At 36.4% G+C, this 24919-nt stretch overlaps 1 protein-coding gene across 1 annotated transcript in view; it reads right to left on the bottom strand.

Annotated features, from left to right (window-relative positions):
- Window positions 1-412: 412 nt before the first annotated feature.
- LOC149551751 (zinc ion binding protein) overlaps window positions 413-24919 on the bottom strand; it is a 39577-nt gene continuing 15070 nt past the window's right edge. The window contains exons 3-4 of the mRNA XM_089787254.1: window positions 9423-9926; window positions 413-728 (exon numbers count right to left, since the gene is read on the bottom strand). Coding sequence (XP_089643380.1) covers window positions 549-728; window positions 9423-9926 — 684 coding nt within the window. The 3' untranslated portion in view covers window positions 413-548. The remainder of the gene's footprint in view (window positions 729-9422; window positions 9927-24919) is intronic.

The following is a 24919-nucleotide window of genomic DNA, read 5'->3' as shown; positions in this document are numbered from 1 at the left end:
AATAAGTTTTAATTTTGTGGAACTGAGTAGTAATATTAATGATGACACACCATCTGAGCCGAGTGCTTTTGGTGATTTAGAGCTCTTCTGGTATTCTAAAGTCTTTACTTTTGATTGTACCCTTTTGATAATAAGACATCTTTGCAATCATGATTTAACATGTTCCTTGCATTATAAATTTATCAAATGTGCCATCCTTTTATAATGATTTCAAATCTATTTAGCAATGTTAACTATTTTGACAATATGTTACATATATTTTTTATATTTCAAAATAAATAAAATTTAGTCAAAGTAAATTTAATCCGAATTTTTTTCCTGATCTTCATGGTTGTCAAACTTGAACTCGAACTCAAACCTTGTGACTTAGGTTACAAATATTTTTTTTTAGCAAATATCAACAAAAAGCTGCTTAGCAAAACAGGCAATCAATTACATTAATTTTAATATAGAATCAGACATATCTCTTTCTATCATTGAGTTGATGATTCTGGAGTACACAATTCTGAAGTGAATTAGTTTTTCTAGCTTGCATAAGTAACTAACTTTTATGTTCCCACATAGGGTCCACGCACAGCCACTGGTGGACCATATGAGTATCGCCATTGTTCACATGCAGAACACTTATCTAAGTTGACTGGATTTTCCAACGTACATGTCCTGCATGCCCAACTTTTTGACTCCCCTGATTTCTCAGTGCCACAAGCTCCACAAATCAATGCCAGGGGCTGTATGGGTGAACCCAAATACAAAAAATGAGCAGAGACCAAAAATATGCCATAAAGACTAGAAGAACACTAAACATAAGCTACTAAGAAGAATATGAATGCATCATTGAAAATATTTAGAGATAATTATCAATAGCAGATGATAAAAGGTAACAGTTTCTACATGCAATTTAGGCACCACAAAATTGTACTCAGGTTCTTGTGTACAAATATTACATTATCACATTCTCCGTAGTTACCCATGACAAGAAGATTGTTCAAATTTTATGATTCAAATAATATTATGACTACTAGAACATTTCTGTCAAACTCTAAGACAGGTTTTCTCTCCTGTATCACTCCTCTATCACAAAATGGCATATTTTTTCATTTGTATCAGTATGTATTTTTTCAGCTAGCAAATTTCCAGAGGAAAATTCACTATAGATCAAATCTAATAAAAGAAAGCAAGGAAGACCCCCTTTCATGAAAACAACACTCATAAATGGACCTCTTCAACTGTTGCACGCAACTGGGAGGTTGCAAAGAGGAAAAGCTTGTGGCACAGTATGCCCACAAGGAAGCTGTTAGAAGGCATCTAAGAATAGTAAACTATAAGTAAGGTGTGACTTGACAACTTGATACATAGAATACTCATATCTCTCAAACTGGATAAGGAGGGTGGACTTTTAGTGCTGTGAGTGCAAAGTGGACTTTTAGCAACCTTGAGATGTGTGAAGTTATATCAATATGTAACAAATGAGACATGAGAAATGTAAATTTGCTCATGTATTTGATAACTATCTTCCTCTTTGAAAGATATAAAGTTGCATTGAAAGACTTTATCAATTATCTTGTAATCTTTCTTCATAATCTCTGTTGAAACAAACTTGTGCTTCAATTGTCATTTGGTGCAGCTCAAAGAGACACTAAACGCATATGTGATTATGTCACAACCAAAGTGAATGAAATTTTTTAGATGAGCACGTCCGCAGTTGCACAATGACTAACCTCTTAGAAACAAGTATAATTGTGAGGTATAAACATGTGAAATATGTTTTCCTGTTATATCTATGGCTAGGACACAATTCACAGCTAAGAGATGAGTACAGCTTAATTGTTTCACAATCTTTTTATCTTAGAAATTATGGCATACAGCTCATTACCACAAATATTGGGTGTATCTTGAAACTTTAAACTCACAAAACAAAACAAAAGCAATATGGTAAGAACAAATAAACAAACACAGGGGCACATGTACTTTTCTATACAACCTGGGTTACATGCTATTTAGTTTCAGCGTCTCATAATATTTCACTATATTTGCAATACAATTAATCGCTTTTTACCATACAGTGGCAACAAAAGCATGCATACACAGTAAAAGACGTATAAATTATTAACCTCATGAAGTATTAAAATCTGCTTACAAAGCACATACATACGTTAAACCACTGAATTTCTCATGGAAAACAGCTATTAGAGATATTATCATTAGCATCTAGAGATTAAACCAGAATTAAACACAATTTCAGTATATACCACGAACTCTGTGTAAAATTACACACCCACACAGAGGTACATGTACTTTTCCACACAACCTAGGCTAAATGCTATTTAGTCTCAGCATCTCATTATAGTTTATATCTCACTGTATTTTCTAATTCAATGCATTGCTTTAGACCATACATTGGAAGCAAAAGCATGCATGTACAGTGAAAGGCACTTATAAGTTGTTAAATTCATAAAATATTAAAAAAACTACTTACTAAGTTGCCAATAGTAGCATGTTGTGGTGGTTATGTTATTGCATTGTCGAATTTTTCTACCACCAATTTTGGATCAGCCCCCGCACGACTTCAAAAACTGAGATATTTTTTATTTTTGGCAATCACAGAATAGACAAAATTTGTTTGTTCCACATCACCAGCAGTGTCAAAAGTATTTTTTTCCTGAAGGCTCGAGACTTATGAAATTATCACTCCAACTCAGCACCACATATCTCAATCCAAACACCCAATTTTTCTACCCCCACGATAATCATGTCTGCCATTTTTTGGTGATACATCCACATGCATTTGCAATTTTCAGATGCCCATCTCTGTTTTGCGTGCCATTAAACCCGACTAGAGTTTCTGCAGCACCTGACACAAGTTAACATAAACAGGAAAAATGTAGGCAGAAATTTTTTCGACATTTTGAGTTGAAACTTGAAGGTGAAACCCTAACCCAAAAAAATTGGGTTTCTACATTTGGGTTTATGCCTTTTATGGGTGATTAGGGTTTTCCGATAAATTTTCTATAAAAAAAAAATTCTGAAGATTTTAATTGCAGGTTCATCTAGTTTATTTTTTCCAACGTGTCTTATCTGTCTTGATTTTTGAGGCTTCACTAGGTTGACCAGCACTTAGTTTCAGTGACGGCCTCTTTGTCCAACATGATGTTTGGAAGTCATACCAATTCCTCCTCTTCTGAACAAGTGGCCTTCACAGCTAAAGCCTCAGATAAGCATAAAAGTAAGCCTCGGTCCACCCAACAGAAAGACTCAGGTAAACCTCCAGTTTTGTTAAGAAGAAGAGTGTTCAATGTAATTATTGTCACCAATAGAGTCACCTGAAGGTAGATTGCCAAAAGCAGTTGGTTGCTGCACAGTCTTTACATAAACGGTCTCAACATCAGGCCCAAACTGCTATGCATTCTGATCAGAAGGAACCTACCTCCTATGCGCTCATGGCCACACTTGTCGGTAAAGGAAATCTACAAATTTCACTTTGTGGGAGAGATTTGACATTTCTCAATGTGTACTTTGCTCCAGTCATGAAGCTAAATCTATTGTCAGTTAGTCAGATAATGCTTAATTCTTTTCAATTGGATGTTGTTTTGAGTGCACAGTCAAAAGTACTTCCATCTGCAATCTTGGCCCCGTGATGTGGGCGTCTGAATATCCACTCTCTCTCTTGGTTGACACAAGATAGTCTTGGTGTTGGCTTACCTGTGATTCAGACACAACATGATGGAGTGTGCAGAGCATGTCAGGTTGGGAAGCAACATCGGACTTCATTTTCAGATGCTGATGGTTGGAGGGAAACCAAGCCCTTGCAGTTGGTCCATGCAAATGTTTGTGGGTGCATGAACAGTCTACCAATCACAAGATGCAAATATTTTCTCTTGATTGTTGATGATTTCAGCAAGAATATGTGGGTGTATTTTCTTCAACATAATTCAGAGGTAGTCGGTGTGTTCAAAAGTTCCAAGGCCTTAGTGGAAAAAGAATCTAATTGTCAAATTGTCACACTTAGATACAACAATGGTGGAGAATTTTGTTCATCTGAATTCTCTGAATTTTGTGCATCACAAATGATTAAGCACCAGCACTATACCTCACACCCCATTGCAAAACAATGTTGTTGAGCAAAGGAATCGTACAGTCAATGAGATCATCGATCAATGTTGAAGCATCGCAATGTATCACACAGGATTAAGCACCAGCTTACTATACCTTACGCCCCATTGCATAACAATGTTGTTAAGCAAAGGAATTGTATAGTCACTGAGATTGCTCGTTCAATGTTGAAGCACAGCAATGTTCCAAAAAAAAATTGGGCAGAAGCAGTCTTCACAACTGTTTATCTTCTGAATTGGTCTCCCACACAATTCGTTAAGAAGATGAGTCCAGAAAAAGCTAGGTCTGGCAAAAGCATAAAATCAGTCATCTTAAGGTTTTTGGCTCTACATCATATATTTGGATTCCAGATGCCAAGCGCACCAAACTGGATTTCAAGACTCAGAGATTGATGTTCGCAGGATACAGTAGCACACATAAGGTTTATCAGTTGATTAATGTTGACATTAATGCTCTTGTATTCAATACCAATGTTGTGTTTAATGAAGATCATGGTCCATTTGAGCCTTCTCCTAAGAATTGGCCTCCATAAGCTATAGAGATGGATGTCCAACTTCCATTTGGTTCTCTTGATGGGAGTGATCCCCTTGACATTACGCCACCAGCTCCTCGTTCAGGTTCCATATCCAAATATTCCAGGTCCTATTGTTCCTACTGCAACAGATGTCAGTCCTACTTTCCAGCCTAAGTGGTGGGCCAAGACCACGGATCATCTTCATGATGATGAATTAGTTGAGGGTAGATCTTGCTACAATAAGAGAAAGCAGCATACCACAGTCAGTTTTTCTCTTATGAGGCTAAGGGTATACCAGAATGGGAACAGGCAATGGCAACTGAACATCAAAGTCTCATGAAGAACAAGATTGGGCGTTGTCCGATCTTCCACCAGGGAAGATATCCAATGGCTGCAATGGGTCTACAAGGTCAAGTATGAGAGTGATCACACACTTGATAAGGCACAACTGGTTGCTAAAGAGTTCTCACAGAGGGAGGGCATTGACTATGAAGAGGAACTTTACTCTTACTGCCAAATTGAGTACCATTCGTCTTGTCCTAGCCCTTTCAGCATAGTTCAGTTGGCACATTCATCAAATGGATGTCAAGAAAGCTTTTTTGAATGGTGATTTGCAGCAAGAGGTTTACATGACACAGCCTCCAAGTTTTCAGATTGCAAGTAAAGAGCATCGGCTCTAAAAATTGGTAAATGCTCTCTATGGCCTCAAACACGCACTCCATGCATGGTACATCAAGATTGATAAGTATTTGATTGATCAGGGGTTTCAGCACAGTCCTACAGATTCTAATTTGCATGTCAATCGTTTATGTTAATGATTCAATAATTGCTGGTAGCACAACACTTTTGATTGAGCTGGCGAAACAGAATTTGTGCCAGACATTTGACATGACAGATTTGGGACTTCATTATTATCTTGGTGTAGAAGTGTAGCAGACAGATACTTCCATTTTCATATCTCAGTCAAAAGTATGCCAAAAGTTTGTTAGACAAATTTTGGATGCAGGATTGCAATCACATTTCTACACCTATGAAATAAGGGCTAAATTTTCAATTAAATTAGACTCACCAGAAGATAATGAGCCAACACAGTGGGCAGCCTTATCTATCTCACTGCCACTAGACTTAACACCAACTATGTTGTTAGTCATCTTTCTCACTTCATGACAGCCCCAAAGGCTAAACATTTGACTGTCACAAAGTGTGTGCTGCAAAATGTGAAGGGCACTCTTGATTTTGGCATTTTGTATGATCCTCAACTCATTAATTATACAGACTCAGATTGAGAAAGTTTATTGATGATCGGAAGTCTAATTCTGAGTATGTATAGTTGGGGCACAAATGCAGGCACATGGACCAGCAAGAAGGAGCAGGCAGTATCACTGTCATCTACTGAAGTTGAATACAGAGGAACAGTTAAGGCCGCTTGTAAAGCATTTTGGCTTTGTCGAATGCTTGCGGACTTGCATATGCCTCAAGCAAGCCCTACTCCCCTCTTCTATGATAATGAGGGGGTTTTGAAGTTGGCCAAGAATCCAGTCTTCATAAACGGACAAAGAATGTAGATATTCATTGTCACTAAATCCACCAACTTGTCAAAGACGGAACTGTGATGTTGCAGTATGTACACACTACGGACAATACTGTAGAAATTCTCACCAAGTCTCTCAAACAAAATTAGTTTATCAAGTTTAGGGGGCAACTTGGTGTAGTTGATAGAAAGACCATTATGGGAAGGTATTTGAATATTTTAAAAAAATTTAGTCTCTCGCTATATTTAGCTAGTTCTACTTAATGGTCATTTACACTTTCTTTTTTGTTTTCTCATTGGGTTCTATTTTTAGCATTTATATACTCTATTTAAGAGTTCATTGATAATACAATTATCATCCCATTTAAACTGGTAATAAATAAGAGAGCAAAGCGGGACTTGGAAATGTCATATCAGAATGAAGTTAGAGGCATTGTCAAGCAAGACAGAGAAATGCATCTATTGAAATGGATTGGCATTTAATGTTGTTCACTCACCGTATTGGTTAAAAATGGTGAGATCAAATTAATGAACCTCCGATGGGATTCAAGGGCCCAAGATATGACAAAGTGTGCACCACTTTATTGGACAAAGAGGTGAAACATGTAGAGGATTTCTTGGTGCTCATCAACAATTCATGGATCGAAACAGGTATGTCAATAGTATCTAATGGATGGAAAGATGCAAGAAATTGCCTTTTAGTCAATATTATTGCAGTGTTCACAAGAGGTGCAATGTTTTTGAGAGACATGAATTATCATGGGGAAGTGAAGGGCAGTCCATTCATTGCAAACATTCTCATCCAAGCCATTGAATGAGTTCATCCTCAAAATATTATTCAGGTCACAACAGACTATGCAAAATATAGTAGGGTCGTCGGGTTATTGGTTAAGGAGCATTTCTAACATTTTTTTTGGACACATTGTGTTATCCACTCACTTACCTAATGCAGAAAAAAATTGGCAAGAAAATTGAGTGGATTGAAAAAATGTATGGAGATGCCCAAGAGATCCAAAAGTTTGTCACGAACCACCATATGTCACAAGCCATATGTAGACAATTCCCAAGATTGCAGCTCTTAAAGGTAAGTTAAATTATGTAAAATTTAAATATGTTTTAGATTTTAGTTTTGTTAACTTTCTAGGTTTTTTATTTTAATTACTTTATTATTGTTTTAATTTTGAAATAGGTTGTTGAGACCCATTTTACCTCCAACACTATTATTTTGAGGCGTCTTGTGAAATTCAAAGAGGCATTGTCTAGAATGGTAATCAGTGCTACTTGGAGTATATGAAGGCAATCTAGTAGTACAATGGCAGCTACCATTATGGCGATGATACTAGATGACACTCTTGGTGGGATCATGCAAAGTACCTCCTAAAACTCATGAAGCCTATATTGAGCCTGACTAGATACACTGACAAGAATTGCCCCTGTTTGGGTGAGGTATATGATAGCATAGACTGCATGATTAAAGATATTAAGAAAATCATAAATGAGAAAGAACAAGATCCTATACATTCTTCAAGGAACTACTGCAAATCATGGTGGAGAGATGGAACAAAATGACTAATTACATCTCCTTGCCTTTGCATTGAGCCCTAGGTACTATAGTGATACAGCCCTCGAGGAGAGTAGCACTAGAGTTGCCCCATACAAAGATCTTGAAGTTGGTTATGAATACAAGGCAGCCCTTTGTAGATCTATACCAATCACATAGTACCTACATTTAGGGCTGTTCATGAGTTTTGCAAGTACTAATGATTGTGGTCTTGAGGCTAATGAAGAAAAGAACAATGCTAATGCTCAAAAATGGCAGTACTTCCATGAAATAATATACCAACACCGACAACCTGTTTCCATCAAAAAAATTATCACAAGCTCTTAACTTTAAGATTCTAATTTATAAATTATTGTTGATGAATATTGAATTTTTATTTTTATTTTTATTTTTTGTTCATAACTCTTAACTCTCGAATTCCAAAATTGAAAATCTTGATAGGTTGCTAGTTCATCATCATCCGAGAGGAATTGCAGCACATACTCCATCCACTCAAGAAAACACAATAGAATACAGTCCAAGAAGGCAAAATACTTGGTCTATGTGCATTCAACCTTGAGGCTTATAACACATAAAGACAATACCTACAAAAAAGGGGAGGCAAAGCATTGGGATGTTGAATCAGACCGTGCAAAGTTGGGAGAGTTGATTGCTTTCTTTAATGCATTTATAGTTGATGATGACTATCGCAAACTACCTAGTGATACTAAGGCTGACATTGCTAATACTGATGCCAATGGCATTATTTGTGCTTCTAATTTTCTAGTTGGACAAAGATGATATGTTTGATGATTTTTGATGTTATGTTGACATTATTATTTTTAAACAGGAACATTGATATGGTGGTATATTTTGCTATGCTGCTTTCCTGTTATCATTCTTGCGTCGGAACTCATTTGCTGCTACATATAATACATACATACATTTGTCTATATATATATATGGAAAAACATATCTTTTTTGTACGAACGAACCCAAAACAAATTTGAACCCACCAAAAAAAAAAAAAACATTTGATTGAATCTTGAACCCAAATCCAAATCAGCAACTTAGGTCTTAAACATAAACAGTTAAGACAAGGACCTTGAAATTTATGAGGATCTATAATCATGCCTTCTATAATGTGGTTTCCAAATAATGCTAAATCTACTTCAGGATTGTCTGTCTTCTTCAGGCACTAAAACATTCATTGGGACATTGTATTGTCATAGTGATCTATAAATCTTGGAAAACCTAAAAAAGCCATCGAAACCTTTTTTCATTTATGGTTTATCAAACAGTTCTTCACTATAAGACAAAGTTAGGGAAATGATATTTACAAAGCCAACAAACTCAAGAGTTGCACTAGAGAAATCTCACAAACATATAGAATCATAGTGTCCTTGATTCCTTCTAGCTAGTCAATTTGATAGCTTTTGTGATAAAACTAATCAATCTTTTTGAAATTATTAACACAGACCACTAATCCTAACTTCATTCATCACTTGAAAGATTTTTTATAAAGAGCCAGTAATAACAAGCCTTCCATTAAGGAACTTATGACCAGATTTTCATGGAATTGTAATAAGATGTGTGTGCATGTGCAAGTGAACACCCTGCAAACTCATACACAAACAAGCACGTGGGGATGTAAGTATTTGTTGAGAAATCAATCATAACTTCAACACCAACTAATAAAAAAAATTTGTGGCAACAGCTGTACATACCGGATTAAGGAGAGTGCATACGCTACATTTCCACATAGAATCACCTTTGCTTGTACTTGTTGGATTTTCCACTGTGGCTGTTGAAGTCGAAGACCCTGAAAAAACAATACCTTTATGCCTACCATCTCTTTCACTAGTTTGGTCCTCAACTGCTCTTGAAGGGCCAGAAAATCCATTCTCTCTTTCCATAGCTCTTTGAACTCCATCATTCCCAGAAGTGACTGGAGCAGCACACCAAATATCATCTCTAAGTCTTCTTTCTGCAGCCATAGCAGCTGCTTGAGTTGGAGTCAAAAGTGTCATCATCTCTCTGTCACCCCCTACACGATTTGGCCCTGATGGTATTAAATTCCCTCGTCGAGCTCTTTTTTCTGCAGCAGCCAAAGCACTTTGTCTGAGTGATGTCAAAGGAGGATTATGGGAAAACCCTCCCAAACGTCTCCCAGGGGCATCAAACCCTTGGCCAGTTCCACTGATCCCCTTAGCCATCAGCTCCTCACATTCCTACATAAGCATGCATAAGAAAACATTTGATTAAAAAAAAAATAACACAAACTATTCCATTTTGATCAGCATTATGTCAGTGCTTTATGTCTATTAAAGCAACCACATTTCACTAAATTAAAACTCCCTTTTTTAACAGCACCTAAAACAATTTAAGCTATATGAAAAAAAAAATTTAATTTAATTTGAATCTCTCCTACTATTATGCATTGAATAAAATCTAAGTATCAGCCTAGACCAAATCAGGGGATCCTACAAGCATTACCTGTCAATGTCAGTAATTAAAAATGTTGTGCATGTGGGAATTAACTAGCATTGGGTAAAATCTTTCCCATGTATATCAACATGCTGTAACATTAACTGTGGTTCAAGATGTGATCTGCATGCCAACAACTTTGTAAATGTGCATAACCTCCATAATTGATGTCCCCATGCGAACACATTGAAAGCATAAAGATTAATCACAAAGGAAGGCAGAGTCAAACCTGCTTCATCTTGACAACTGTCCATGCTTGTCTGAAGCTCATATTTAAAATGTGTCAAGGATGCTTAATTTTCTATGTGTCATGTACAGCCAATTATCAAAGACCAATGTTTGAATCTAATTTGCTTAGAGGTAATGGAAAAAAGTTATATTTTGCATCTTCAGGATTATCAAATTGACCCTGGTCCATTGTTCAAAGAAAGCTGTCAAATCTAGTCACAGCTTCATAAATTGTGATTCTATGGTTGAAAATTTATAGAAGTTGGCTTGTTTCTCGTTGAAATGGTTACTTTATTTATTATCAAGACAGTTCGTTTATGTCTCAATGAGACGATCAATTTCTACATTGGGATCCGAGTCAATCATAGTTGCCAATCTCTGAAGACTGCATTAGGGCCAGTGTTCTTTATATAATACTTTGTCTTGGGCCTTTTAAGGGTATTGATGTTGACGTGTCCAAATCTTGTGGACTTAGGTAAAGCAGAAAAAGGTAATAATGTTTATATTCATGTCGAATCTGTTTTACCCCAAGCATTATAGTTGGACTAACCAATGCAGACAATCAAAATTACTTGCAGTTTAGCTATCAAGTTGTAGGCCCAAAATGTTAGTAAGCAGCACCTTTTAAGACAGTTGGCCAGAGGTGTCGTTATTTGATCAGTCACAGGGTGACTATATGGCTTGTTTACGTCGGCCAATATCACAAGAAGCAAATAAATACTCACCAAAGCGTCATCTAGTTTCAAACAAAAACCCTCTCCATGATGTGAATAATTCATAACTAGTTGACAATTTCGAAGGATAATGATATGGTAATACCTTTAGGGATTAGTTTGCTAAACTATTCTTATTCTTGATTAGTTAACTATCACACTAGTAGTAAAATCTTTTTTAAGTTTTCAGAAAGCTCTTTTTAAAATAGCATATGAGATTTGGTTGATTAGTTATGGATTGTCAAAGAATGTCTACTTTTGCGAACTTTCTTACGTCTTCTTATTACAGTTATACAGATAGGGTTTTAAATGTAATGGTACTTCTCTATTTCAGATTTACAAAAATGTTTGCACATTTCTTCATGTTTAGACTCTGTTGTCTGATGGAGTATGGCACCAATCAGTTTCAGTGATATAATCATTCCACATTTTGAATACCATCCCTCTTCAGATTAGCCAAAGTTAGTGTCCTAAAAGTTTGCATAGGTCGATAATGCATACCTTTGCTATATCCTTGAGATCTTGCATTTGTTATCCATTTTCAGCGACTGATGCATTGCATGTGAAGTAATCACATAAGAATCTACATGTGGATATATAAATTTGAGTTGCATCTTTAGTTGAATGTGTAACCTGATACTAATCTGTTGTACAATGTTAACAGATCTTTGGTTACCAGGAGCACTAAACCAGTACAAGGAGTGATTAAACATTTGGAGTATCTATATGCAAAGCCAAAGGTTGTGGCAAAGTTGTGTGACCAGTTCTTTGTTTCTCTTTAACTGTCCATAAGATCTCTAGGAATAACCCCCTTGACCTACAAAATCATACGTATAGAAGAATTACCCACCATTGTCAATTGGCTAAAAATTGCCTAGAGTCTGATCACAATTCTTGCCTTGTCAAACTAAATTCAACAAAAATCCCCAAGCTTAGGTCTTATGTGCATTCTCTACAATTGAAGGATAAAATTTGGACCACTGATGCAATGGAGCCTAGTGAAACTGATCACAAGGTGATCAACTAGCCCAAGAATCCTCTTCACTGAAGTCCTTCAACCAAATCTCTTGGTAAAGATGATCAAATGTGCAAGCACCAATCAAAAGTGCTACAAGGATGATAATAGGTCATCACAACCCTACACCCAAACAAGGAAAACCCTAATCACTAGGGAACCCTATGAATAAGACAACTTATCACAAGTTGCTCAAAATGCACAAATTGACCAATTTGGAAAAACAGCCTTAAACTTGTTTAAATGACCAAGGAAGACTCCAACACATTGGAATAGTCTATTTAGGTCACCAATGACGTGAGAAAATGGTTAAAACCAAACTACGTAAGTTTTTCCACATAGTCGCTTTGTTAAATCATCCAAAAAGACAAGTAGCCCTTTTTTGATAAAAATCAGATTTTAAAGGAAATATCTCCACACAACCAAGGGAACAAAGTTCATTTTTGGACACCCTTTCGGGACTTACTAAAACATGCTAAGGCACCAAGGTTTGATGACACAAACAAATGAGCTTTTGTTCACTTTCTCGCTAGGCAACTAGGGCAAATAGGCCTCCACTCACAAAGGGAGTACATGTTCTAGGACTCCATACTACAAAACAATGATGAGAACATGTGAGGATAGCCCTAGACAAGTTACAAACTTGATTTCAAGCCTTGATGCCAAGTCTAGTTAGAGTTGTGGAAGATGTTGCATCCTTTTCCTAGCATGCACATGGGAAATGCATGCCTAGGGCATCAAATTTCTCAATGATCCCTGGAAGTACAAACTTAAAACCACTTGCATCTTAAAATACATATCCAATACTTGGATTTCATCAAAGGCCATTAAATTCCCAAGGTGAAATCCTCCTCTATGCTTGAAAATGCTTCAAAACCCTAGGTTAGCAAGAAATCTGGACCTACTTACACAAAAATGTGAATATCTTGAGTTAGGGAATAGATGGAGACTTCAAACCAGAAGCATTGGAAAGTTAGTTCATCCACCTATCCAAAGATGTAGGTCTTAAACTTTAGAAGAAATCCGTACAACACAGAACAACAGATTGTTGCAATAAAAACAAGGTATTTTATTGATTGAAAATTGAAAGTACATCGTCTCTCTGCCTATCACCCACCTGAAAGGGCTTATTATAGGCCTTCCAACAGTCACAACAATATTTCAAACTTGCTATGGCCATTGGGGAAGTTTTTTATTTGAATTACAAAAAGTTGCTTAACAACTTTTCAAGCAATCTTTGCATTTTTTTACTTTTTGTGCTTTACAAGCAAATGTTATGAAAATTTAAATCTAATGACCCAAATAGGTCCTCAACATAATAAAACATGAAAAGATCCAAAATCCGAAGATTCCAAGCCCTCTGACCATCTTTGACCATAGTTGACTAAGGGCTTATAATAATGCCAATCTTGGAACTAGGTCATACAATTTTGGTCAAGATACCTATTAATTAATATTTCCAAGGTTTTATATTGAGATCTGAGGTTTTATATGTGGCTTTGAGGTTTAATATTGATTTATTGTAGGTGCTCCTGCACCATACTCCCCTTGCGTTTGAAAACTCAAGTTCCTACTTGAGGGTAATTGCTTCACAGAAGTACCATGTTGTTTGATCTAGTCTTCTGTCATCCACATTGCATCAATATTGGGGAGCCCTTTCCATTTGACTAAGTACTGCATTTACTTCTTGGTTTTGGTTTGTTTTAGCAACTTAGTGTCCAAAATTTCTTCTAACTCCACTGGTTTTCTTTAAAGGAGACTAGTTACATAGTCTTCACTGTGGATGTCTGCTTGCTCACTTTGTTCACTTGCTGAATCTACTATTCCTTTGTATGGGGTGAGGTCTGCAACAGTGAAGACACGAGAAATTTGCAAGGTAGGAGGAAAAGAGATCTCATATGCATTTTCACCCATCTTGTTGAGTATACTACATGGTCCAACTTTCTTCATCTTAAGTTTGAAATATCTACCTTTAGTTAGTCTCTCTTTTCTCGAATATGCCCAAACCTTGTCTCCAATTTTGAAGTGGATTTCCCTTCTTTTCTAATCAGCATGTTCCTTGTATTTCAGTGTTGATCTCTGTAATGCTTCCTTGACCTCACGTTGCACCTTTGTAATGAGTTCTGCTAACACTTCTCCTTGAACACTGATTTTGAAATCAGATGGTACTTCTACCAGGTCCAGTGGTCCCTTGGGATGAAGACCATACACTGCTTGGAAGGGAGTCTTGCCTGTTGATCTATTCATGGAGTCATTAAATGCAACTCTGCTTGGGGCAAGAGTAGATCCCAACTTTGAGCATACTGCTTTGTGAGGCATCTTAAGAGATTTGCTAAAGATCTATTTACCACCTCAATCTGCCCATAAGTTTGTGGATGGTAGGCAGAACTATAGGTTAGGTTAGTACCAAGTTTCATAACAATCGTTCTCCAAAAATGGCCTTGAAATTTTACATCCCTATCTGATACAATAGTTTGTGGTAAACCATGGATCCTAACTACTCCTTAAAGAAAAGATGTGCAATATGAGAAGCATCATTTGTGCTTTTACATGGTATAAAGTGAACCATTTTATTGAATCTATCCACTACCACAAAAACACTATCAAAACCTTACTTAGTTCTAGGTAGCCCCATGACAAAATCCATTGAGATTGATTCCCAAGGTCTTGTGGGGATTTGTAAGGGTTGATATAACCCCTGATTTGTTGAAACACCTTTGGTTTGTTGACTAATGGTACAAGTTAAATGAACTTCTTTACCTCGTTGTTTATCTTTGGCCCAAATAGCTTCTTTTCACCGTGTTTGTTGTCTTGTCAACGACAAAATGTCCACCTAGATCACCACAGTGTTTCTCCTTGATGATATTTGTCCTCATTAAGCATTTCGGAATGCATAAGTGAGCTCCTTTGAATAGAAGTCCATTATGAATCAGATATTCAGAGAAATTTGTATGGTATCTTCCAACCATCTCTATGCAGACTTGAAAAATCTCTGCAAAATCAGTATCATCAGCATATAAGTGCTTGAGCGAATCAATTCCCACACTTTGTAGTTGTACTTCTTCAACTAGACCAACCCTTCTACTAAGGGCATCAACAACTTTGTTTGCAACACCTTTCTTATGTTTGATGTTGAAAGTATAAGCCTACAACTGCTCCATCCATTTCAGATTTCTAACAGATAGCTTTTCCTGAGAATTGAAGAAACTCAATGCATGGTTGTCAGTGTATACTACAAACTCCTTTGGAATTAGATAGTGCCTCCATTTCTTGAGGTCTTGTACCATGGCATAAAGCTCCAAGTCATAAGTTGAAAACTTTTTCTTAGCATCATTCAGTTTCTCATAAAAGAAAGCTACTACCTTACCTTCCTGACTTAGGACTGCACCTATGGCCAAATTGATTGCATCAGTTTCCACAGTGAAAACCTTATTAAAATCAGGTAGAACCAAGATTGGGTACTGAGAGACTCTGTTCTTCAAGTACTGAAATGCATCATTGGCTTCCTTTGTCCAAGCAAATTTAGTCTTCTTTCCTCCTTTGATGGTGTTAAGCATGGGTGCACACACGACTGAAGTTTTTGATAAACTTCCTACAGAAGGTGGCAAGACCATGGAAGCTTCTTACATCACCTTGGTTCTTTGGTGGGGGCCAATTGATTATTGCTTCAACCTTCTCAAGGTCCATCTTGAGGGTACCTTGTGAGATCACAAATCCTAGGAATACAAGTTCCTTCTTCGTAAACATGCACTTTTCCAAGTTGATCACCAACTTGTGCTGATAAAGCCTCCTCAGTACCTGTTCCACATGATCAAGATGTTCCTCCTTGCTATGACTGAATATTAGTATGCCATCAAGGTAAATAACAACAAATTTGCCAGTAAAATCTATGAATATCTCATTCATAAGCCTCATAAAAGTGCTAGGGGCATTGCTTAACCCAAAGGGCATTACTAACCATTCAAACAAACCTTCAGTAGTTTTGAATGTTGTCTTCCATTCATCACCTGGTTTTATTCTGATTTGATGGTAGTGAGACTTCAAGTCTATCTTGGTGAAATAGCAAGCTCCTCCTAGTTGATCCAATAGATCCTCAATTCTGGGCATGGGGAATCTATACCTTATGGTAATCTTGTTGATGGCCCTGCTATCAGTACACAACCTCCATTTTCCATCCTTTTTAGGAGCAAGGACAGATGGAACAGCACAAGGACTTGAAGTCCTTTGTATTAGACCTTTTTCCAACAAATCATTCACCTGCTTGGCAATTTCAGCATGTTGAGTTGGTGACATTTTATAGGGTGCCTTGTTAGGTAGGGCAGAGCCAGGTATCAAGTCAATTTGGTAACTATTATCTCTAATGGGAGGAAGGCTTGTGGGCAGATCAGTAATAGTAACCTGACTGTATTCTTGCAACAGATCTTTTATTTCTTTAGGGACAGGATCCTTCTCCTTAGAAGTTATGTTCTCCTTTGGCTTAGAGACCAAAATAAAACCTTGGGCATCAAGTTCCTTCAAGGCTTTAATCATTTCTTTCTCCCCTATGGTTACAATAGTAGGTTCAGCTTTAGGATCAGGCATGGGCTTCATGTTGAAAGTTACACCATTCCTAGTTATAGAATAAGTATTCTTCTTGCAATAGTGGATGGCATCAACATCATATTGCCAAGGTCTTCCTAGAAGTATATGAGATGCATCCATTTCTACAACATCACAAAGTATCTTATCCTTGAAATCTGCTAGAGAAAATTCTACCCATGCTTGTTCTATCATTAAGGTTTGTTGACCCTTTGTTAGCCAAGAGATATGGAAAGGGGTGGGATTTCTTAGGTATTTTAAGTTTTTCTACCATTTCAGAAGAAACTAGATTTTCAGTAGAACCTGAATCAATCAACAAATTGTATACCTTGCCTTGGCACTTGATCCTTGTCCTAAAGAGGTTCTTTCTCGGGGTGGCTCTTGGGTGTGAGGGATCTGCAAAAATGCTTGCTCATCATTAGACATGCTCCTTCCTCAAGTTCAAGTTCTCTGCAATCAAATTGCTCTTCTTCCACAATTTGTGCTCTTCTTCCCCTTGATTATTGTTTCTCTTTTCAGGGCACTTTCCTACATGGTGTCCTGTTTCAGTACAATTGTAGCATGTGAGAGGGTCATTGCCTCTTCGTCTGCCTCTGAAAGACTTTCTTCCTCTATAGTTTCCCTTAGAATTTTGTCCTCCCTGATCCTTATTCTAATCAGTAGGTTTGTTTCCACTATTCTGCCCCTTGTTCCAAGAATTGTTCTTGGGCTTTAAGTTCTTATTATTCTCCTTGCCTTTATTTTGATCCTGCCTCCTCTTCCATTTTTCTTCCACCTTGAGTGCTAATTGATAGCACTTGTTCACAAAACTAGGGGTGTCAAGGCTGAGTTCTTCTTGGATGGGTAACTTAAGGCCATTCATGTACCTTGACAGTTTTTATTCCTCATCCTCTACTGTGTTGGTTTTCATACACAATTTTAAGAACTCCTCTGTATAGGAACTAACATCTAGATCCTTTTGCTTCAAACTTTGTTTCCTTCTATGGAGTTGTACACCATAGTCTTCAAGCACATATGTCTCCTTGACAAGTGTCACCATTCCATCCCAAGAAGAAATCATGTTTCTTCCTTTCTTTACCCTTTCTATCTGGATGAGGTTACACCAAGTTAGGGCTGCTCCCTTCAACTTGGACTTTGCCATCTTTACCCTCTACTTCTCTAGGATGTCTTCACACTCAAAGAAACTAGTTAGGGCTTCTATCCAATCCAATGCTACATCAATATTCATTTTTCCATTGAAAGTTGGTAGTTCGAACTTCCCCTCCATGGTTCTTTTCTCCATGGATTTGAAAGCATTCAAGAGAGGTCTCAGTTCAGCAGGTACTTCGCCTTCTTCTTCAAGGTCATCAGCCTCAGCATCCTGATCTTCATGATCAGATTGTGCCCTTTTTTGCTTGTCTACCCTGCCTTCCAGTTCTCTCAACCTCTGTGCAAGAGCAGCATTGGCTACTCTTTGTTCTCTCACTATTTTTACTAGTTCAGCATTTGTTACCGTTGTAGGGATTTCTTCATCTTCTTTAGTAAGAGCCATGGCTTTGATACCACTTCATGCAATGGATCCTAGTAAGACTGATCACAAGGTGATCAACTGGTCCAAAAATCATCTTCACTGAAGTCCTTCAACCAAATCTCTTGGTAAAGATGATCAAATGTGCAAGCACCAATCACAAGTGCTACAAGGGTGATACCAAGTTATCACAACCCTACACCCAAACAAGGAAAACCGTAATCACTAGGGAACCCTATGAATAAGACAACTTATCACAAGTTGCTCACAATGCACAAATTGACCAATTTGGAAAAACAACCTTAAACTTCTTAAAATGACCAAGGAAGACCCCAACACATTGGAATAGTCTATTTCGATCACCAATGACATGAAACAATGGTTAAAACCAAACTATGTAAGTTTTCCACATAGTTGCTTTGTTAAATCATCCAAAAAGACTAGTAGCCCTTTTTTGATGAAAATCAGATTTTAAAGGAAATATCTCCACACCAACCTAGGGAACAAAGTTCAGTTTTGGACACCCTTTCAGGACTTACAAAACATACTAAGGCACTAAGGTTTGATGACACAAACAAATGGGCTTTTGTTCACTTTCTCACTAGGCAACTAGGGCAAATAGGCCTCCGCTTACAAAGGGAGTACATGTTTTAGGACTCCATCCTACAAAACAATGATGATAACATGTGAGGATAACCCTAGACAAGTTACAAACTTGATTTCAAGCCTTGATGCCAAGTCTGGTTAGAGTTTTGGAAGATGTTGCATCCTTTTCCTAGCATGCGCATGGGAAATGCATGCCTCTAGGGCATCAAATTTCTCAATGATCCCTGCAAGTACAAACTTAAAACCACTTGCATCTTACAATACATATCCAATACTTGGATTTCACCAAAGGCTGTTAAATTCCCATGGTGAAATCCTCCTCTATGCTTGACAATGCTTCAAAACCCTAGGTTAGCAAGAAATCCGGACCTCCTTACAAAAAAATGTGAATATGGAGACTTCAAACCAGAAGCATTGGAAAGTTATTTCATCCACCTATCCAGAGATGTAGGTCTTAAACTTCGGAAGAAATCCATACGACACAGAACAACAGACTGTTGCAGTAAAAACAGGGTATTTTATTGATTGAAAATTGAAAGTACATTGTCTCTCTGCCTATCACCCGCCTGAAAGGGCTTATTATAGGCCTTCCAACAGTCACAACAATATTTCAAACTTGTTATGGCTGTTGGGGAAGTTTTTGCTTTGAATTACAAAAAGTTGCTTAACAACTTTTTAAGCAATTTTTGCATTTTTTCACTTTTCGTGCTTTTCAAGCAAATGTTATGGAAACTTAAATCGAATGACCCAAATAGGTCCTAAACATGATAAAACATGAAAAGATCCAAACTCCTAAGATTCTAGGCCCTCTAACCATCTTTCACCATAGTTGACCAAGGGCTTATAAAAATGCCAATCTTGGAACTAGGTCATACAATTTTGGTCTAGATGCCTATTAATTAATATTTCCGAGGTTTTATATGTGGATCCGAGGTTTGATATTGATTTATTGTAGGTGCTCCTACACCAACCACCAACATGCATCCTGGCCCAAATGGCTTTCTTGTTTTTTCCTTGCAGCATTTTTGGGACTTAATCCATCAAGGTCTTTAGGAAGTTGTCAAAGAGTCCAAGGTTTCCAAATCTATGCTCATATTAATCAACTCTACCATTCTAGTTCTCATTCCAAAGAAAGATGAGGCTTTCAATCCTAAGGACTTCAGACACATCTATTGAAGATTGTAACTGCAATAGAGATCTTTAACTCTGATTTTGCTATATATTAATGAGATAATGCCTATATATTGTGTTTACAGTTGGAGAAGATATTTCAGATTTTTATTTGAGTTAATATCATATGAAGAAATGTGTCAAACATCATGTGAAGAGACGTGTTTGGAAATATCAAAAGACTTGTTTTTAGAAATTGAAGAGACCTTCAGTTGTGAGATGAAGTCTCTCAATTCTTTATATATATCATGTTCAATGGAAAGCATTGTACTTGAACATTTCATTATCAGCTAAAGTGATATTTTTGTTGTGTGGCTGTGTTTTTCCCTTCAAGTGGAAGGGTTTTCCCAAGATAAATATTTTGCATCTTTTGTTCTTATTTATGTTATTCTTATTCCCGTTATCATTATTTTTGGGCAATCTTTAACAACATCTTCCTCAATAACAGGGTTATTTCTAAAGTGGTAGTTAACAAGCTAAAATTAATCCTCCCCAACATCATTTTGGATAAACGGTAGGCTTTTTCCAAGAAAAGCAAATGTTTGTTGGAATCAAGCTACCCATTATCCTGTTCAGTGTTTTGGCTGGAAGCATAGGAAAGGCCTTGTCATTAAGTTGAACACTTCTCAAGGCTTATGATAGAGTTGGTCAGTCCTCATTGATAAAGTGCTAGATAAATTTGGATCCAAGAAGGATTGAAGACATTGGATTTGAAGTTGATATACTACCCCCAATTTCTCTATTGTCAAAAATGGCTCTTTGAAGGGCTTATTCAGCAATTCCAAAGGATTACATAAGTGAGGTCCCCTCTCCCCTTATCTTTTCATCATCATGATGTAGGCTCTTCAAAGATATTTGGAGCACTCAAGGGAGAAAAGGAAATTCTAATGGTAAGACTCCTAATGCATCAACACTATGATGATGATATCATGATGTTTTCACTGCCTATATTGACAAAAGTGAGAAATCTAAGAGATTTGTTTCAGATTTATGAAATGGCTTTTGGGCAAAAAATAATCAACTAAAATCAAAAAAGTTTTTTCCCTTAATATCAATAAAAAAGCATTTTTCTATAAGTAGGCTTCTTTCCTTAGAAAAAAAAAGCTCCCAAATTCAAGTTTTGTAACCCCCTCCCAAAAAGACCCCAGAATTTTGGGATGGGAATTATTAGCATATAATAATGTTTCTTTAATGATCATCTTAGTTAGTCTTTAGTGTATTAGGTAGTTTCTATTTCCGTCTTTAGTTCATGGTTGTTTCTTTTAGAAACATCGTCTTTTGTAAATCTATATAAGGAGTTTTCATCTCCTTTATTTAATACAACTACAACAACATTGATTTGCCATAACATGGTATCAAAGCGGGACAATGGGATTTCATAAAATTTGGCAAAAATTTGAGCCTTGTCTACTCTGGATTTTTTTCCCAAAAATTTGTTTTTGGATTTTTTTATAAAAATTGTAAGAGGCATTTTATGAAATTTTGTGGTTCATCTTTGAAGATTTTTGGTGAAAATTGCAAGCCTGGATCAGATTTTGATTGCGCGACATCTTGGTTTGGGCAAAAGACTTTGATTTCCGAAGGTTGCATGTGAGTTGCATGTCCTTGCATGTGCATTTTGTTACTTTTGTGTACTTGCATATGCTGTTTTACCATGTGAAGTCTCGTGTTTTGCCACATGAAGGTTTCTCTAATGGGCTTTCATATTTTTTTCCCTTAAAAATAATCTGATGGCTTTCATAAATTTTCCCTCGAAAATTTTTTAATTCTGTAATTCACAAAGTTGCATGGAATTCCTATGTGGGTTTACAATTTTTTCCTTAAAAATTATCTAGCAGGTTTATAATTTTTCCTCAAAAGTTATTTGTTAGGTTTTATCATTTTTCCTCAAAAATGACGTTTTGTATTTTGTTATCTGTTTGGGTTCGATTGATGTTTCAACTCAAAAATCATCTTGTGTTTTGATCAACTTTCCACCTCAAAATTTGTGTTGGGTTTTCATTTATGTTTCTCATAAAATATCATGGCTTTTTGCAATCTGTTTGGGTTTGATTGATGTTTCAACTCAAAAATCATGTTGGGTTTTGATCGACTTTCCACCTCAAAATTTGTGTTGGGTTTTCATCTATTTTTCTCTTAAAATATCATGGCTTTTTGCAATCTGTTTTGCAGCATCATGCTCATATGCAATGTTTAGAGGGTTTGTCGACTTTTTCTCAAAATTGTGCTAGTTTTTCTCACTATTTGTCTCTGTTTCCAGGAAAGAGCAGCTCCATTATCGAACATCAAATGTTGTGTTGATTCTAGGATGGTCAGTGGCAAGCTCTTGTCTCCTTTTTCAAAGCATTCTAAAGTAGGGGACACCTTTCTTTGGTTCTTTTTATACACAAATTTTGGCTTCTCGGTCATTTACATTTTGTAGATCCAAAGGGAGTCTTACCAACAACAAGATGTTCTAAGGAAATTGTGACCAAAGACAATAGTTAGATGATTATTAAGAGAGTGTATTAGAATATTATAATGTTTCTCTAATTATCATCTTAGTTAGCCTTTAGTTTATTAGGTAGTTTCTACTCCATCTTTAGTTCACGATTGTTTATTTTAGAAGCATTGTCTTTGTAAATCTATATAAGGATTTTTCATCTCCTTTGTATAATACAACTACAACATCGATTTACCATAACAAGGATGCCTCCGAGATGGGGGGGTAGGGATGGATGTCCCCCCACCATCCTCCCACCACCACTCAAGTGCAAGAAACTAGCCTGAGACACCAAGGGCACCCAACAATCCCTCAAGTGTCTCAAGGATGCTGTAAAGTCCAGTAGTTGTAGTTATGAGGAGTTTGGGGATGATTAAAGGTTTGCCTTCACTACAATTTAGTATTTTGTACACATGTTGATATTATGCAACTCACTATAATCATCTTTATGATATTTTCAACATAATAGAAATCTCCAATTTCACATTTGCATTTGTCAAATTTTATTCAGTATTCAAGTATTTAAAATTTTATTGTTTAGTATTTGTAACTTTGTTATTTTACTAATTTACCAAAGTTAGGTTTGAAATGTAATTTGTATACATCATTTTATAGCTAGTGTTCCAAGTCCTATATGTATATCAGTGCTACCCTCCACCATCCCCAAACTTAGGTCCCTAGTCCCTCATCCCTTGGTACTGAAGCTTTGTGGAATATTTGGGTTTCCCTCTTTTATGGGTAAGGAATAAGGAGTTGAGGTATGCCAATCTTCAAAAGCTCATATGTAACTTGTGAGCTAGAAAGGTAAATTCCCATCCTCCCCTGGCAAGTTAACTCTACTCAAGCATCTTTTTATAAGACATTCATTTATGCTAGTTCTCTAATGCTTGTGCTTCTACAAAATCTAATTATGATTGACAAACCTATAAAGTCCTTCCTATGGCTTGATATGATGATGCATGCCTATTGGGCATGGAGAAGGCGGTACCCATAATATGAGTATTTTTAATGAGGCTTGAGTTGCCCAACTTATATGACTCTTCACTAAGGACAACTCATCTAACTAGACCAATATCATTGAGGATAAATAATTAGAAACAAAAGGTAGGTTTTCTTTATGAAAATTCATCCTATAAGTCCAACCATATGGAAATGTATGAAAGTTGTTAGGTCATTGGTCCAAAAGTAGGTCTTCTATATTAGAAATAATGACAAGTTGATGGATTTGTAAAATAATTTTGCAAGATATGGACTATGAGATCTTGCACCTCCAAACTACCAACCCCTAGGGAGAAAAGGTTCACAATTATTGGATTGAGTAAGATTCTAGATATGTCATTTCAAGAGCTTGGAAAGGCTATCATTCTTGGTCCCACCAAGGGATGTTGACATAAACAATTTTCACATCCTTCTCAATCGTTTTAAACCAATGTTAGGAAATAAGGGAACATTTTATCTTAGGATAGAAAAGGTAGTGGGTTTTAACCTATGAAAGGTGGTTAACACAATTTCCTTGCGATTGAGGGTGATCCTCCCTTGGCCCCTTGGAAGCATAATTGTTTCTCAAATGCTTGGCCCAAAAACACAATTTCCCTTGGTTGGTAATGTAGGACAAAACTTCACCTTATTAGAAATTAATCAAAAGAGGTTTTTCTAGTCCAAGCCAATGCATAGTGCATTTCAAGCATTTAGAAGGGTTCAATCATTTATTTCTTCACTAGTCCTTTGTATTTATGTTATTGTAGCTATGGTTGGATTCCTTCAGGCACACATAGACAACATTAAGGTTGTGATAATATAATAATTATATTGAAAATATATAATTATACTATATGATTATTATATTATATAATAATATGAAAAATATTATATTATACATTATAACATTATTACTATGATAATATTGCTATATTATAATTATGCTAGAATTATTATATTGAAAATATAATATAATTTATTGGTAATATAGTTATATTATGTTATTATAATAACATAATTGGGGTGTCCCTTGGTGATAAATCCACATGTTTATTACAATCACTCATGTTACTATGGAATCAAACAAGTACATTTGTGAATAGGAAATTGCTCCTATGAACAATGTTGTAATCATTAAACAAATAATCATGTGCCTATGATGAGGAGACCTATTGCAATAGATTCTACTCTAATGCATCTTGCGGTAGAATTGCTCATCCAAACTGAAGAGGTGTTGCAGAAGTAATCAAGAGAGTATGCTCAGTTCTAGACACAATTTGGAACACGATGGACCAAACATCAATCTGGTACTTTGATTAAGTATATGCAAGATAAATCAAGTGATTTGGAATGAGGTCAGGAAGGAAATTCCTACACTATTAGTAGCAGCAACCAAGTAGGCTGATTCGCCCATCAATGGAATCATATGAGATAATTCAGACCTGATTGCATTCTTGGAT

This window comes from Cupressus sempervirens, chromosome 6 (assembly GCF_028749045.1).
Source record: "Cupressus sempervirens isolate cs-2001-9-10 chromosome 6, ASM2874904v1, whole genome shotgun sequence".
Lineage (NCBI taxonomy): Eukaryota > Viridiplantae > Streptophyta > Pinopsida > Cupressales > Cupressaceae > Cupressus > Cupressus sempervirens.
Note: the sequence above shows the minus strand (reverse complement) of the source record. Positions and strands in the feature narration are given on the sequence as shown.